A 16779-nucleotide genomic window follows, 5' to 3' on the forward strand; every position below is an offset into this window, starting at 1 on the left:
GAGGGTCAGACACTGACTTGCTAAAAAGTAGGCAGCACCTACCCCTACAAATGATGTGAAGGTCACCTTACATCTCTCCTATTACAATTCTCCCTGTTCTGTGGGATTTAAACTGTGTTCTTTATAAAGTCACTTTTCACCTTGTTAGGAGATTCCCTCGCTGATTCACATAATCTGGTTCTCTGTTACCATGCTGCATTTATTTGACAACACTTTACCTTTTACACTTGCCCACATTATAGCAGCAAATATGTCATATTGCACCTAGGAAATCCTAAAAACTAACAAACAACCATTTATATCCAATATTTAAAAGGTACAATAGTAATGTGGATATGTGGACATATTAATATTGATAATATATGTATACAGAAGTATTATCTGTTGTAATAATACCAGGAACTTGACATTCATCCCTGAGCAGTCTGCATTAAATGATCTGTTTTTTTCTGCATTACAAGGCACACATACTCTCTTTAGAAATATTTTATTCCTTAAAACAGGCATATATGTGAATCTCTAATAAAAGGTCAGATTTAAAAAAGATTGCACCTAAAAGAGAGAAACATATGAATATATAAATGTTTATGACACTGTGCTTCATTAGCTGTGCACAGTAATTTTAGCTAGAACAAGCAATCATCTTGCAAGCACAAAACAGTGAGGAATATCTCTTACAAGACATACTCTTTAAAAAAGAAAGTCACCAATGGTTTTATTGTGTATGTATAACTGGGTTTTACTAAGTCGTGCTGAAATGCAATACTTCTAAAGTATTGTATTTAGAATATAAAGAATAAAACTACTAGTTACCTGTTACTGGACAATAATAGTGGTCCCTTATAATCAAGCAACCTTTATTTTATTATGCAGCACCTACAATAGCAGCGGTGTGTACTAGTAAGGAAATATAAATGCCTGCCTGGGGCAGACGTAGCCAACAATGGGTCCCTGTGCAGACCTGACTTCGGACTGCCCCCATTGGCTGGGGAAGGCCCAGGGCTCTTGTGCACAAGCACAGATTTGCACCTCTCCATGTTCACCCCTGATGTTGACACAATAAATAGAAATATACAGCTATATAGCTGATATAAATCTGATTTGCTCTTGGTATATAGCCACTAAAAACCTATAAAGTATTCTTAAATAAATCCATTGATTTTATGCTAAATCAGCTTTGTGAGATGCCCGGCACAGCAGAACTCACACTAACCTACACAATGCCAGTAGTGTGAGCCACCTGGGTTCTACTGCAATGTATGATGCTGTCAATCTAACTCTATAAGCCTATTGACAGAAGGGGTCTCATCAGTGTGATGCTTCTTCCTCAGCGTCAACAGGATGGGTGTTAATGACCAAGCAATGCTTACTTAGTCATAAGAAAAAGAGAGGTCACGAAGCTGGCTATGCTGTCTAGCAGAAACTGAAGTGGCTGAAAAGAACAAGAAATCATCTGAGATATATATATATATATATATATATATATATATGTATATATATATTTATATATATAAATAATTATTTATATTTAGAAATGTTCTGTTATATAATATGTTTATATAGCTGATAAACCGATGTTTCTATGCACTAAAATGAAAACTGAATATTTACAAAAGTTGTTTACTTAAAAGGTCATCAGAGACGGGCCAATGTACCCGACAGGTCTTAAGTAGACATGGACGGATGTACTGAGAAGTGCACTACATACAAAGCGTTAATTCTGTGGAAATGATCATGCCTTGTAATATGCTTTATCTTTTTTACTACTATGTGTTTGCAATTCGAACAAAAATTGGCCAAAAGGAATGCACCACTGTATACCTTAGTTGAGGAAAAGACAACAAAGGGTATGATCATATGGTGTGTGTCAGCTGGGATGGGTTTGCAGTGTATAACCTTCAGAACAATGTCACTGTTCACTTTAGGCCTGATTTATAAAAACTCTGGGAAGCTGGAGAGGATACACTTTCTTCAGAAAAGCTGGGTGATCCAGCAAACCTGGAATGGATCTGGTACAAGATTAAAAACATTGATGATTCAGAGACACAACCCGCCCATGACCCTGAGATCTGCACGGGGGACATGGTACGTGACTCTGGCCCGTGCGCCCCCTCCAAGCAGGATCCTTCCCCTGACCCCGCTGGGGGGGAGTGAACTGGCCAGAGCCGCGGCGCACCTGTGAGATGGCCGGATGTCTGGATTAAAAACATTTGCTAGCAAATAACTTAGAAGAAATCCATTCCAGGTTTGCTGGATCACCCAGCTTCACTGATGAAAGTGTATCCTCCCCGACCTTGGAGCTTTATTAAATCAGGCCCTTTGTATGTAGTACATTCACCCAATGTAACCTAATACCTTTCAAGCACGTTTTATTACATCTTCACTTACCCTGCAAGTACATTTCTCCATCTCAATTCTCAAGCCCTTTCAATGAAGGATTTACTATGCAGGTGGTTTATAAATTTACCCCAAGTCTGATTAAAGAAGTTGGTAATATTTATAAAAGCTACGCGACTAATACACAGCACTGCTGATTTAATATAGTCATTCCTTCTTTACAGAGCTATATATATAAAAATAATAACAAAAATGTGAAAATACTAGTACATGGTACTTAATAATGAAAGCTCAGGTTTCTACCTGCTCTCATGGTGGTGACTGCTCACTAAGTTTAATTGAAACAGAATTTTTTCTATCCAGGCTCCCTAACAAAATTCAGTTCAATTACAGTAAAGGAACTTCAGAAATGTTACATTTCATATAATGTAATTTGATGTTTATAATGCAGCAGATATTACACAGTCCTCTAGTGGTTTACAGATCTAGTTTACAAGCATATGTGAAAAGATAATTCTAATATTAATAGAATATCTAAAAAATATAAAAGATTCACACAAGAATATCATATGTATGTTGGGCATTGATGGATATGACCAGCAGGGAATGGCATTCCCATAAGTCCAATTTAAACTTTATTTATATCAAACTCTAAGTTTGCTAAAATTTAGGATATTCGCTGCTATCATTCTATTACTACACCATCCAGAAATACAATAAATGTTTTAGAGTGGATTAATTTTTAGCAGATTTTAATTTTCTCCTAAAATATTCTGGGGCAGCTTCAAATAGCCAATCAGCATCTACCACTCACAGGTCTCTCATATAACACTTAGATGTATGAAGGAGCTCATTGAAAATTACACAGGCAGGTTTGCAGTGAAAAAGTACAGAGGAAGGATGTATGGCAACAGGCTGATGCGTCTCCACCGTGGTATATGTTCCGTCTGGTTGCAGCTCAGCAGCATTCATCAACAGGCCATGAGCTAGGCATTGTCGGATATTACGTGAGTCAGTTCGTGAGGACTCTAATGGCATGGACATCTGTGGATTAAAAAGAAAAAAAAAAAAGAAGTTTGTCTGTGTTAAGAAAAGTGCCCACAGATGTCATGAATGATTGATAGGGAAGGAGAGTGTTACCGCTTGCTCGTCCTCCCTCCCCTCCCCATAGATTAGAAAGGACCCTGTGTATACAATGCTTGTTCATTCATCTGTCACTGGAAACAATAATGAAAGATAGTTTCCAGTGATTAAAATGTTGTGTGTACCCTGCCTTCACTGTGTAATGCTCATGGAAGTTTTCAGACTGTGTTTGTACAGTTAGCGGTTCTTCAGAAGCATTGTGTCCTACTGAGGTGCATTTGAACAGCAGGTAAAGGAAATCAATGCAGCCTTTTCTTGTCAAAAGCCGTATTGACCATTCAAATGCAGCATTTGAAAAGAACACTTGTGCACATTTTTACAAATACATGTCGCTACAATATGTACTTTTCATAAATGTAAATATTTCTCTTTTAGGTAGTAAATCTACATGCACAATCAACTTCTGCACAAATATATTGCAGGAAAATAGTCTTTATGCCTTATGAGATTGTGAATTTAAACACCAAAACAAAAATGTAATATAAATGTACTTATTACTTCCTCTGAGCTGAAAAGAAAAGACAAACAATCTTGGAGATGAACAGAGGCAGACACATTTGATGTCCAGTCTGTGTGATAACCATAGCCTCCTCCACAATGTAAAAAGAAGTGTAGCCACCCAGAGACAGGAAAGTGTGCTATAATAAAAATAAAGAAGCCTGCAAAAAGAAAACTAATGCAACCATCACATCTAGGGACTGCTAACCTGCAATATATTACATTTTGTTTTTAGGTTTAGATACCCTTTAAATAAGCCAATTCCCCCCCCCTTTTTTTGCCTATTGTATTTATAAACATGTGTAATAATTTATTAACTAGATTAAACTGCTTTTGTTCGTTTGCAGGTTTGAGTGATAAGAACTGGAAGTTGGAAATACAGACCATTACATGTTAGTGAAAAGGACCAGGGCATTGGTGGCAGTGTATTAAACATAAAGATGGTAGAGAATTAATGACAGTAATACCTTTATACAAATGTCCCTGAGCTGAGCACGAACCTCTGATACCAACATCATATTTCTACCATTAACGAAATTTTCACGACACCATTCCTAAGATAAAAAAACAATACATATATACATACACATAAATATCACAAACACAAGCATTTAAAAAGATATGGTAGCAAAATATGTAGACTTTACCTTAACTCACTAAGGGAAAGGTACAGTAAAAAGATCAGAACACCCAGGGATATTAAAAGTAGTAGCATAAAAAATTTCTTCCTGAAAAATCAACCTTACTTCTACCTTCTGAGCATCCTGGTTGGTCAGTTAGGCTAAAAAAAAGCTCAACAAGGAGCTTGCAGAGGACGAGGGACCACATATTGACTTCAAGAAAGGTTGCAATCAATATATTATTTCAGCTGCCTATATCTGTAGGTCTATTGTTTTTTAAATATTACAGTTTTTTTCTTATTAACAAGTAACAAATCCAATAGCATTCTGACAAAAACAAAGAAGAATACAGAAATCAGGATATTAGCACAAGGATGTTACGTCTAATATGTTGCTTATCCAGAGAACTCTACTGTTGTCCAATAAAGATAATTTCTGCACATGGACTCTTTCATCAAACTCTCCTGGAAATTTTATTACAGGATTTATGTTACAGCAGAACTAAACCTAAATATCAAAAGTTATAAACAGGTAGATGCTTTATTGCAGTTGGGTGGGCAGGAAATGCATATTCATATTCATTTCTTTAATGTAGATTCAGCTCAGTGTACAATCCTACTGCCAGGAATGAATGAATGTGCAAGCACAAGAGTTACGTCATTCCAACTTGGCCAATCAGGATGAGCAAAGATCACAAACCTGGAAGAGAACCAGTTGAAGACGATGACAACTAAACAAGAGGAGATGAGTTTAGTCTCCTGTCTCTTCTGAAATAAAGAATTGCTTGCAATTTTTTGAAGTTTATTTCAACATTAGGGTAAATACATTGTAAAAAATAATTACATAAATATTAGAACAAACATTTTCTACAAGAGTTTGAAAAAACTGTAACATATACTGTTACTATGTATTATACCCAAAGATCAAAATTTCTTTGTCAGTAAATCTAGAAATGATCGTTAGGAGAGTGAGCCCAATGGTAACCCTACTAAACTAGCAGTTTAGTGCTATGTGTACTAACCCAAATTAATGCTTCAAGTACATTATTCCATTATCACACATGCACAAAACTGTGCAGGAACAGCGATAAAGACCCAGCTAGATGGTACTGATACTAAGGAACATTTGTTTGTACCCAAAAACGTGTTATTGCCTTTGCGAGCTATAAAGAAATCTGATCTTGACTTTTAGTCTGCTTTTCAAAAAAAAAGTCAATCATAAAATTTAGCCATTGATAACAAGTGACACTTGCCTTATTTTTGCCCAAGTTTTTGAACGCACGATAAATATTGAGTAAGGTGATATGGTCCCCCTCACTTGAGATGAACTTCTTGCGAGCTGCCTGTACTTCATCCCGTTTGGCAGGAGGGTTATGGAGAACACTATCCACGGATAGCAGAGCTACAATAGTCAGGATCTCTTCTGTACAATGAAATTTTGGTGAAAGAAGAATAGTCTGAAAAGGAAATAAGAATTATTTTTATTCTATCATTATACCACAAATTGACAATTATTGTGAATGTTTCTATATTTGTTTCCTAAAATTATATCTGACATGCATTTTCAAATATTTTTTTTCCTGACATCAATGTTCTATACACCATAATTAGCTCTGAAAATTCCTCTTTGTTTCTAAGTGATTTATTAAGTTTCACCTGCAATGCACCAAAGGAGCATACCATGATTGTAAAAGCATGAGCTCAATCATAGTGATAGGAAATGGCCATACTGTAAACAGGATTGGTCTACAGGAATTTTCTTAATAAATATGATGCAAGTTCTATATACAGCACATTGGTAGACATTTAGGGAGTTACCTTTGAAAATCGTGGCTCCAAAGGGAAAGCAGCCATCTTTCTCCCTAAAGGTGTGAGGACGATCTGGTTATCTTTTCTCTCAATTGCACCTAGAAGATCCAGCTGATCAATAGCAGCACGTATAGAGTCTGAAATAAGATCATCAAATTAGGATAAACTAGTGACACTTTTAACATAATTTTACATCTACACTAATATTTTAAAACCAAGGTGAAACACTGACGATTCACCCCTATCCATAAGTAATTATATTCTCTATTCCATCCCAAAAAAATTGGACATCTAGGATGTTCATAAGTCAACCTTGTTTGTGCAACCTGAAATATGGTAAAAAATTTCAGCACAAGGCTAAAGCAACTAAGATATTTCCACAGTGGAGCGCACACCACCTTGCACAAGTGATGCATCCTGATCACAGAAAGCTCCTAGAGGCAAACCACCTTCCCCACACTTCGTGATGCTTGCCATTCTGTGCTACTTTAACCCCCCCTACTGCTCCTCCTGCCTAGTGAAAGGAAATCACACTGGAAAATACAATGGCAGTTGACAGAGCTTAGGGATGGAATCATAGCTCAGGCTCTGGTTACAGAGTAAAGATGAATTGAAGTTCAAAATGATGTACAAGCTCACTTTAAAGTTTTCACAAATCATAGGAAATTATATATATATTTATATAATATATATATATATATATATATAATTAATCTAGTTTTAAATATGTTGCACAAACCTGGAGAGGGCTTGGACATAAAGTCAAATGTAAGAATGTTTGGAACTCTCAGCACAAGCAGTTGCAGCATTACACTGGCCAGATTACACCTGTGCATAAAACACAACAATAATCAGAAAAAAAACAGTACTCATGAATATCTTGCCTAATAAATATTTACCTGTCCTGCTACCAGTGTTATCAAAAAACTAACAAAAGTTTCCAGTGAGAGAAGAAGGAGGCAAAGGAGGCTGACACTCCTAGAAGTGTTGGTTTCCCCAAAAACCTCAAGCCATGGTATTCTCAGCAATGCAGTGGTGACTTTTTTTTCTATTTTAAGTTGATTTAGGAAACAGTCCCTTTAATGCTTTATTGTATAAAAATTTCTCTTTTCAGGCTTTAAATATTATATTTAATAAATCAACTCTTGTAATAATTAAGAAAAATCCCCCATCGATACACTGTTCAAGGCCCATAAATAGGAATTATGTACTCAAAAAACCTGAAACGTGTTAAGCCAGCCAATAGCAAAAATATTAATATCGTAAAATTAAATTTGCCAAAATAAAACCTACAGTTAATCCTGAATCAAATCAATACATAGCTGTAAATGAATATACCAGCTTACCTTTGTATTTCTGGTACAGTCATTTTCTCAAGCTTCTCAAACTCATCTTCTGTAAAAAGTCTGTAGCAAATTCCACTGTCCTCTCTACCTGCTCTTCCTGTTCGTTGCCAGGCCTGGGCTTTTGATATCTTTTGCACTGCAAGCACTTCAAGACCACTGTCTACGAAAAGATCAAATGGAAAATACTATTTGTTTCCAGGCCCTGAACATGTGTCCTGTGTCTGTGACATGTAATAACTCAAAGATGAAAGCTTCTGAAGGTCATTGGTGCACATATGGATTAAAAAGGAATAACAGCAGGGTTCTCCCCAGGCCCTTTTAGCTGGGCGCACCACCCGGCACATTTCAGCACCCACCCGGCTATTTTTGGTGGTTACTAAAGAGTTTGGTCACAATACAGGGGCTGCCACCCACCTACAATTTCTTCCCACCCGGGTTGAGCACAAATCAAAGTCATTTCTAGGCCTTCTCTTAAAAGTCTTGATTTAGCAAACTACTAGACCAGTTGCTTTTTAAAGAATCACTTTATCAGTTGGTGTCACCAACTTTTTTTAGGGCTCACACCTTAAAACAATTTAGGATACAGGTAAAATAAATAAAATGTATCGGACTTCAACTGTAAAACAGCACTTATTACTATAATAGCAGTTAATTTCCTTTTTCCACTGAAGAATCAATATAGAGATATTTTTTCATTAGTTTAGCTAATGCACTCATGATGTAGTGAATTGTTTGTGATTCATTAAACCTGCAGCTTTAAACTAGACTTTGCTGTACAGCAGAAATGTACTCCACTTTATAAGTATAACTGTTTGGTCCTGGAATAACCCTGCTGGTAATGGTGAACACCCTCCTTAACGCCTTTCACACACTGCTGCTAAAATTCCAGTTCTTATCCCGGAAACATCAAACAGATGCATAAAGCTAAGCTGTGAGAACCATAGAAAAATCCCCCGCCTGTCTTCCTCACACTTATACAGTCCCTCCCTGCGTATGAGAGGTAGATACTTAGGACTACTGGCTCCCAAGGACAGATCCTTTGCAGCCCCTGTAATGACGTCACAGGGGCTAAAACGAAATTACCCAGGGTCAAGGTAATTAAAAAATGACATGGGAGACTCTACACAAGGGGAAGCGAGAAAGAGAAGTTAAATTAAGGTGCTGAATAGAATTTGGCTTTTATTAGATTAAGGAAGTACACTACTATTCCACTCTTACAGATTGTTAACATATATTCCATACCTGGGTTGTATTTCTTTGCTTTCACCATGCCAGTATCTACCACATATTTGATCCCTGTTATAGTGATAGATGTCTCTGCAATGTTGGTTGAAAGAATAACCTTGCGGTGATCCTGAAAGATATAAAAAAAAAAATATAAAATAAAAAGAATCCAGTTTATGAATGACCAAAAAAACTGAAACAAACAATTTGGAAATCAACTAGATTGTTTACTTTCCACAGTGCTTTACCTAGCCTGAAGTTATGCATTCTGTCTATTCTGTGCTCAGATACTACCAAATGCAGGCTAACAGGTACATGTTCATGACTGTGGCTTTTGACTTACCCTGGGTGCATTCTGAAATACTCGGAGTTGCTGAGAGTGTGGTAAAGAAGCATAAAGAGGCATTACTGTCATCTGTGGACAGGCATCTGGAAGGTGTTTTGCTATGTCTCTGCATGTCTTGGTCATTGCTTCAATTTCTTCCTGACCAGTCAGAAACACCAGTATGTCATGGGAAGGTGGGGCCTCCTATAAGAATTAACATTTCATTATTGCAAGCAACATAAAAATATTATATGAACAAGCCTACAGGAAACAGTAGAACCACTGACATACGAGGGAGTGCTGAGAAGTTCTTGGCTTTGCCCCCTTCCAGAGGAAATAGAAAAATGGGTGTGGGGGCATATGACAGCCTAATATCTTAGTATGTAACAAATATCAAATGTGCAAATATCAGGTCCTTGGGATTCCAAAAACTGTTTTTTCTTTTAGTGAGAAGCTGTGATGGCAGAGGCACAAGCAGGTTTCACATTGTTGGAGTTACGGGCCCTCATGAGGTTTTTGTTTCTCCAGGGAAAGTCAGCAAAGGACATTCACACTGAGATGTCACAAACACTGGGGGAGAATTGTCCTTCCTACAGCACTGTCAAACCTGGATATCTCGTTTCAAGACTGGGCATTTCACTGTTGAAGATGAGCCCCTCAGTGGGCGCCCCCAAACCCCAAATGACCCGGCAACCTGCGATGCTGTCCATGAGCTGATTATTGAGGACCGGCGAATATCCGCTAAAAAGATAGCCCAGATACCTGACATCTCATGGGAGCGTGTTGGGTTTCTTATCACCACTATCCTAGACATCCGTAAGCTTTCAGCGAAGTGGGTGCTGAAATGTTTGAACAGTGATCAGAAGAAGGAACGAGTTAAAGCATCCAAAGCCGTTTTGTCCCATTTTAAAGCTGCACAGGACTTTTTGGCTAGGTTAGTGACTGAGGGTGAAACCTGACTCCACATCTATGATCCTGAAACCAAGGAACAGTCAAAGGAATCGCGCCACAGCGGGTCCCCGTGGCCGAAGAAGTTCCAAACCCAGAAATCAGCCAAAAAATTCAAGGCGTCAGTTTTCTGGGACAAAGACGGTATTCTGTTGGTGGACTACCTACCTCAGGGCTCTAGTATCACTGGACAGTACTATGCTAACCTCCTGGACCAGCTGGAGGCAATTAAGACGAAACACTGTGGAAAGTTGACCAAAAGGATCCTTTTTTTGCAGGACAATGCACCTGTGCACATGTCCAACATTGTGGCTGCCAAATTAAACACCCTGGGTTTCAAATTGGTCCACCATCCCCCCTGCTCACCAGACCTGGCCCCTTCAGACTATTATCTGTTCCCGAATTTGAAGAAATACCTGAAGGGGCCCAACTGAAGGACTTTTATTTGAACGGTCTAGAAAAGCTGTAGTACCAAGTGCATCAGTCTCGGGGGGGGGGGGATGTTATCTAAATGTGTTATTTTATAACTCTGGCTCTCTTCCTTCTGGGCAAACCCAGGATCTTCTCAGCAACCCCTGGTATGTTATAAATTAAATAATAATGCTTGGTATATTTACACGTGAAAGCCTTTCCTTTGGCATAATACACATGTCCAAGGAACCCAGAAGTCACCAGACAGCAGATTTTAAAACATAATCATGACAATAAACAATACATTAAGCAGTCGCATTTTATCATATTACCTGATGGATTTGGAAGACTGTAACCAGTGCGGCTTGGAGGTAATCACTTTGGGACTGTTTGGTGTAGAAGACCTGGATGGGATGCTGCCTACCTTCTAGATAGAGGACAGGAGCCCCATTAAAATACTCTGAGAACAGATCAACATCCATTGTGGCAGACATAATTATGATCTATAAAGAAAGACAAGAAAATCCAGGGGATTGTGATACCATACTAAGAACACAGAAGGACTAAGAAAAAAAAAAAACACTAAATGTAATTGATTTTAAGTAACACCGTTCTTTGTTATTATTCTTTATTGAAAAAACAATTACACAAGCACATTCATTGTAGGCTTTGTAACTCATTGAATTAAGCTCAAGAACTTACTTTTAATGGTAATTTCCCAAGCTCCTTTCTCTTCTTTTGTGCCATTTTGACCACCCCAAACAGCACATCAGTGTGCACTGTCCTCTCATGAGCTTCATCCAGGATGATGACACTATACTTGCGCAGAAGTGGGTCTCCAATTGCCTCACGCAGTAACATGCCATCTGTGAGGAATTTAAGTTTTGTTTCCTCTGATGTAACATCTTCAAAACGAACAGTAAAACCAACCTGAGAATTGGTATACATGAAAATTAATGCCTTGGAAGTGTCCCTCACACAAGCAATGTATTAAAAACTTTGGGGCACATTAAAAAAGAAGTGGTGCCTCTCCTCCATTGACAGGAATAGTATTAGGTTGATGGTTCCAATTAGAGCCATTTCCGACCCAAGATTTTTCAAACTCGGGCAAAACTGCCCATGCTCAGGATCATCCAATGACAGACTACCCCATTGACATGCCTATCTGTGTTATATACAGAGGGCTCCAGACAAAGTTATAAATTACTTCAGTGCAGCCCTCTATGAAAGACGTGCACAATTAGCCAAGCCCCAGGTCCCCATTTTCTTTGGTCAGGGAAAGTGTTTATATTGCAGCAGTGACAAAAAAAAGAGACAGTGCTTGCTGCCAAGTACTTGGGGAAAAGCAAAATAGAAGTAAATGCTTTTAGGAAATGTGTTTTTAAAAGGGAGTGCTTGGGAACAGCGTGACTGTTAACCAAGTGAAATCAAAACCTGGATGTTTGGCCAGAACTGCCAAGTGCTATTCAGGCGCTTCCTTCTACGCCCTCGAGTGTTATATAGACGACAGTTATCAGTAACAAAAACAATATACACAATCTGACAAATCTGAACTTGAGTAAGTAGCATCAAACAGCTTGCACCTCCTCCAGGTGATCAAATTAGCTTTAAGTTCATTGCGTGCCAATTCTAGGTAATGCTATTTGGCTAGTGAAGCAACTCATCACAGTGATGGGCCAAAAGTGAGCAGCAGGAAAACAGCTTTATTTTGTTCACTAGTTTACTTTAATATCACAAACTCAAATAATACAATTCAGGAAGACGGCTTACCAGTTTACCAAGCTCAGTCTTTCTCTCTTCTGACACTCTGGTGGCAAGAGATATAGCAGCCACTCGACGAGGCTGGGTAATTCCAATGATACCTTGACGCCCAATACTGGCCTCGTAAAAATACTGTGGAACCTGAGTTGTTTTGCCAGACCCAGTCTCACCTGTTATTAGAAAAGGCAAATAGTTGGTAAGAAAATAACTACACATAGCACACAAAATTGTCAAGGGAATCCATCACAAAGCAAAATACTGTGGTTTGATGGACATATTTGAGGTTTCTCCACAAGTATTTTGCTTTGATTTTAAAAAGTGACCTTTCTTCAAAAGGTGAAAATTTGCTATTATATAAGGTACACTTATAAGAGCACCTAAGTATAGACCAACCTGATTTATATGTCTCCTGTAAAACAGAAAAAAAATGAAATGAAGGTGCCTGTGCCTAAATTCTAATAGCTGTAAATATTAAGGATGATATCTAAGGCATTGCTAGTATGAAGATATTGGGAAGGAGACGTAGTGATACAGTGCTGAGAAATGTGCTCTTTGCTGGAAGTTCCTAAAAGAAAGGAAAAAAAGAAGTCTTCCATCCACCAAGATGGCAGCCTCCACACAGGAACACAGAGCTGAAGAAGGCATTGTAAGTCAGTAATAAGAACCATTAGCTACAGGGACAACACTGGCAATAATGCTGACCTGTCATTTGTTGCCTGCCTTATATAAAGTACACCTTCCAGATGAGTCTTTCTAATACAAATTGACTTAGATTTATGTAGAGTTGCCATAATTCATGTTTTTCATTATTTGTGGGTGCCAATTGTATTTTAAAATGTGTAAAAATCAGCACTGACTGACAATATCACACAGCTTTTGTACACAATCTACCTGCATGACTGTATAAGAGGGGTTTTATGGAAAAATCATTTTTACTTTGTTGGTAAAATAAATACTCATCGATTTTACCCATTGTGGAAGAAAACATGGGTTGAATGGTTACATTGGGCACCCACAGGTTTTGCCCATTCTTAAAACTGTTTTTTCTTTTAGTGAGAAGCTGTGATGGCAGAGGCACAAGCGAGTTTCGCATCATTGGAGTTACGGGCCGTCATGAAGTTTTTGTTTCTCAAGGGAAAGTCAGCAAAGGACATTCACACTGAGACAGCACTGTCAAAACCTGGATATCTCGTTTCAAAACTGGGGATTTCACCGTTGAAGATGAGCTCCGCAGTGGGCGCCCCCCAAACTCAACCTGCGATGCTGTCCATGAGCTGAATATTGAGGACCGGCGAATTTAAGCAAAAAAGATAGTCCAGATACTTGACATCTCACGGGAGCGTGTTGGGTTTGTTATCACCACTATCCTAGACATGCGCAAACTTTCAGCCAAGTGGGTGCCGAAATGTTAGAACAGTGATCAGAAGAAGGAACGAGTTGAAGCATCCAAAGCAGTTTTTGAGGACATTTGAGGGCAACGTTTTGAGGACATTTCTGACGTCAAAGTTGCTGCTGAGAGCTGGTTTGCGGCCCAACCAAATGACTTTTATTTGAACGGTCTAGAAAAGCTGCAACTACGCTCAACTAAGTGCATCAGTCTCAGGGGGAATATGTTGTATAAATGTGTTATTTCATAACTCTAGCTCTCTTCTTTCTGGGCAAAGCCAGGAACTTCTCAGCACCCCCTGTACCATCAAGGCGGTGTCCATGTCCAACAAAGCATCAGGACAGTCCTATGAGCCCTACTGCTAACCTCAACAGATAGTTCTTCTATCTCTACATTTCTAAAACGGCACCATCACCTTTTTTTTCTTTGCTCAGTGATACTACTGGATCAACAAAATAGAAAAATGCATTAGAACTTTCACAAGATGCAAGACCTTTTCCTTTCCAGCAGTGAGGTGCCATCAACATTGTTCTTCAACCCAGCAGTGCCAACAGCTACCCATTTCTAGCACAGATGTACAACAGCTGGATTCAATAGAAAAGCAATGCCATTACTTACCCCTATCCAGGGCAGATGTATAAGCACAGACATTTCTGTAACGTGGCCACTAGAGGGAGCAGGAAACACAGGTGACCCCGATGTACACACACCAATGCAGACATTTCTGTAACATGGCATACAGGGGCTTGGGCCATACTAGATATCTCACAGTCCTTCGATAAACGCAAACATTTTGGAATTCTGACGTTACATGCAGTCGGTCCCATTCCACCTACGCCCACTCTTACGACCTTCACCCATCCACCCACCAGCTTTTTAAGTTAATGCATTGGAGGAGGCTCTAAGGAAATCTTATGCCAATCTTAGTATGAGCCAGCCTTTCTCCTATTTTATATTGCCCAGAGGTGGCAGGAATTGGAGGACTCCCTCTCACCAGAACAGGGTGAGAGACCTATACTTCTATTCGTTGTGAATCGTTGTCAGATGAATCATAAATTTCTATCCAGGTGGTATAAAACTCCCATTACACAAAGTATTCTCTTCCCTGTCAGTGTTGCTGGAGATGCCAAACTGTGGTTGGTTCATTGCTTTCTTCTTAGGTTAACCTGTTATTGGTCACAAGTTGGCTGTGTAATACATCAGCTAGCAGGATATCATTCCTAATGACCCACTATCAGAAAATACTATTTCATCTTAATGCCAAAAAATCATTGCTTATATAGTTGGAGAATTTTATTTTTTAAACCATGTCCTCAAAATAACAAATATGACTAGGGAAGGAGAGCAAGAAAATTGGCAAGTAGATCCTGGCATACATGGCTGGAATGAGACACAATAGCTGATATTACAAATAGGATAATGGGACTAAGAGTGTATCACCATAAGGGAATCCATTCTAGTATAACCAGGTTAGGAAGATGGCAAGGTGTCAGAGACAGAAAATGGGAGTTATCATTACTGATATCAACTATGATTTTTCCCTATTTGTAGCATGCTTAGGAAAAACCCATGACAAACAAATAAAAGCCAAAAGAAATATTCAAAGAAATATTCATATTTATAGATGATCTCTCAGACCTGGCAGCCCACAACACACATGTTTGGACACAATTTAATAGTGTAATGAGCTATATGATGATGAGCAGCTTTACTGGACAATAAGAACATGAAGGAGGTGGCAGGCAATCTAAGTAACACTGAAAGAGGACTGATAATAGAGCAGTTTAGAAAATGAAAGCTAGGAACAGCAAGGTATAAGCTTTTAGTTGTGAAGTCCCATAAAGGTGGTGATTGTTTTATTTTAAAGGAAAACTAAAGTGGTTTGAAGTTGGTTTTATTACATTTAAGTTTATACATTGTTAAATTGATCTTTGATCTTTTTTTTTCTTTTTACATACATTTGTTTGACAAATAATCATTCAACGTATGACCCAGAATTTCCAGAGTATTTAAGGTTTCCTAAACCAATGACAGCAAAATTTGTTTCACTTCAAGCATTCTTTTTTGTTTAAATCCTCCAACAAGCAAAGGGAGGATTCATTGTTGTCTTTTACTTGTGTAAGCAAATTTAAACTTGAGATATTGAGATTTGTAAGTATTTTGTGTTTCTTTAAAAAAAAAAAAAAAAAAACTATAGATCACTAGAAATGGATGGTTAGCCTACCCAACTGCTTTCTGAAAATTGTGACTACTGTTTATATGCAACATAAAGTAAGTGTTGTATCCAAACAACTTTGATACCTTTTTATATCAATCTACAGTCCTGTACTCCTGCATAATTTGTAAATGTTTTATGCTGGTATCCTGATGCAGACTACCGCAGCATAAATGGGTACAGTCTGACAGGTCCCCTAAATTACAATGTAAACAGGGCAGCAGGGTCAAACTTTGGTGCCTATAATGCCATACAACTTATATAATAGGAAAGGTAGTCAGCTCATTATCTAAATTATTTTTATGACTTCAAAGAGGCTTTAAACTACTTTCTAATATGTGTACACACTGGTATTCTATACATTCAGAAGCCCACACTGAAGAACTTAGCGACAGCTGCCTTGTATAGACACATAAAACATACTATGTAAGTGAAGCTTTAGTCCATACTAGAAAATATTTTCTTACTGGCATATATTATCACACAAAAAAATGACTGATTTTCAAGGACTAGGGAAAAAAAAACACAATATTCTGGTATTTTCAACATCATGTCTCATTGTATAAAGATTTATACTATTTTTCAATTATTTGTTCCAAAGTTTCTTACTTACAGTTCCCAAAAACATGCAGTTAGGTTATTTGCCCCTCCCCCATCCCCCCCCCCAAAAAAGAGAGAAAAAAAAAAAAGAAAAATTGACCCTAGACTGCCTAAATAGCATATGACTATGGTAGGGACATGATATTGTTAACCCCT

General features: G+C 38.1%; 1 protein-coding gene across 3 annotated transcripts; it reads right to left on the bottom strand.

Annotated features, from left to right (window-relative positions):
- Positions 1 to 340: 340 nt before the first annotated feature.
- DHX33 (DEAH-box helicase 33) lies at positions 341 to 14444 on the bottom strand. Of its 3 annotated transcripts, XM_072415588.1 has the most exons (12): positions 12431 to 14444; positions 11363 to 11590; positions 10993 to 11163; positions 9320 to 9505; positions 8995 to 9106; positions 7753 to 7912; positions 7146 to 7234; positions 6416 to 6543; positions 5851 to 6054; positions 5298 to 5365; positions 4446 to 4532; positions 3245 to 3381 (listed from the first exon to the last, which is right to left on the bottom strand). In XM_072415588.1, the coding sequence occupies exons 1-11, from the start codon at positions 12635 to 12637 to the stop codon at positions 4493 to 4495; spliced, it is 1593 nt and encodes a 530-aa protein (XP_072271689.1). In that variant the 5' UTR covers positions 12638 to 14444; the 3' UTR covers positions 3245 to 3381; positions 4446 to 4492. The 3 variants fall into 3 exon arrangements, 2 of the variants coding, with proteins under 2 accessions (XP_072271675.1, XP_072271689.1); XM_072415574.1 differs by lacking the exon at positions 5298 to 5365 and having other exon boundaries at positions 341 to 3381; XR_011921419.1 differs by having other exon boundaries at positions 3319 to 3381; positions 4446 to 5365.
- Positions 14445 to 16779: the final 2335 nt, after the last annotated feature.

The sequence above is a fragment of the Pyxicephalus adspersus genome, chromosome 1, assembly GCF_032062135.1.
Source record: "Pyxicephalus adspersus chromosome 1, UCB_Pads_2.0, whole genome shotgun sequence".
Taxonomy (NCBI): Eukaryota; Metazoa; Chordata; class Amphibia; order Anura; family Pyxicephalidae; genus Pyxicephalus; species Pyxicephalus adspersus.

Excerpts from the sequence above, each read along its gene's own strand:
- DHX33 (XM_072415574.1), bottom strand. The coding sequence starts at position 12,637 with ATGTGTAGTTATTTTCTTACCAACTATTTGCCTTTTCTAATAACAGGT. Across the intron at positions 11,164-11,362 it reads TTGGGAAATTACCATTAAAA|ATCATAATTATGTCTGCCAC; the intron begins GTAAGTTCTTGA and ends CTTTCTTTATAG. Across the intron at positions 9,107-9,319 it reads TATTTCAGAATGCACCCAGG|GATCACCGCAAGGTTATTCT; the intron begins GTAAGTCAAAAG and ends TATATCTTTCAG.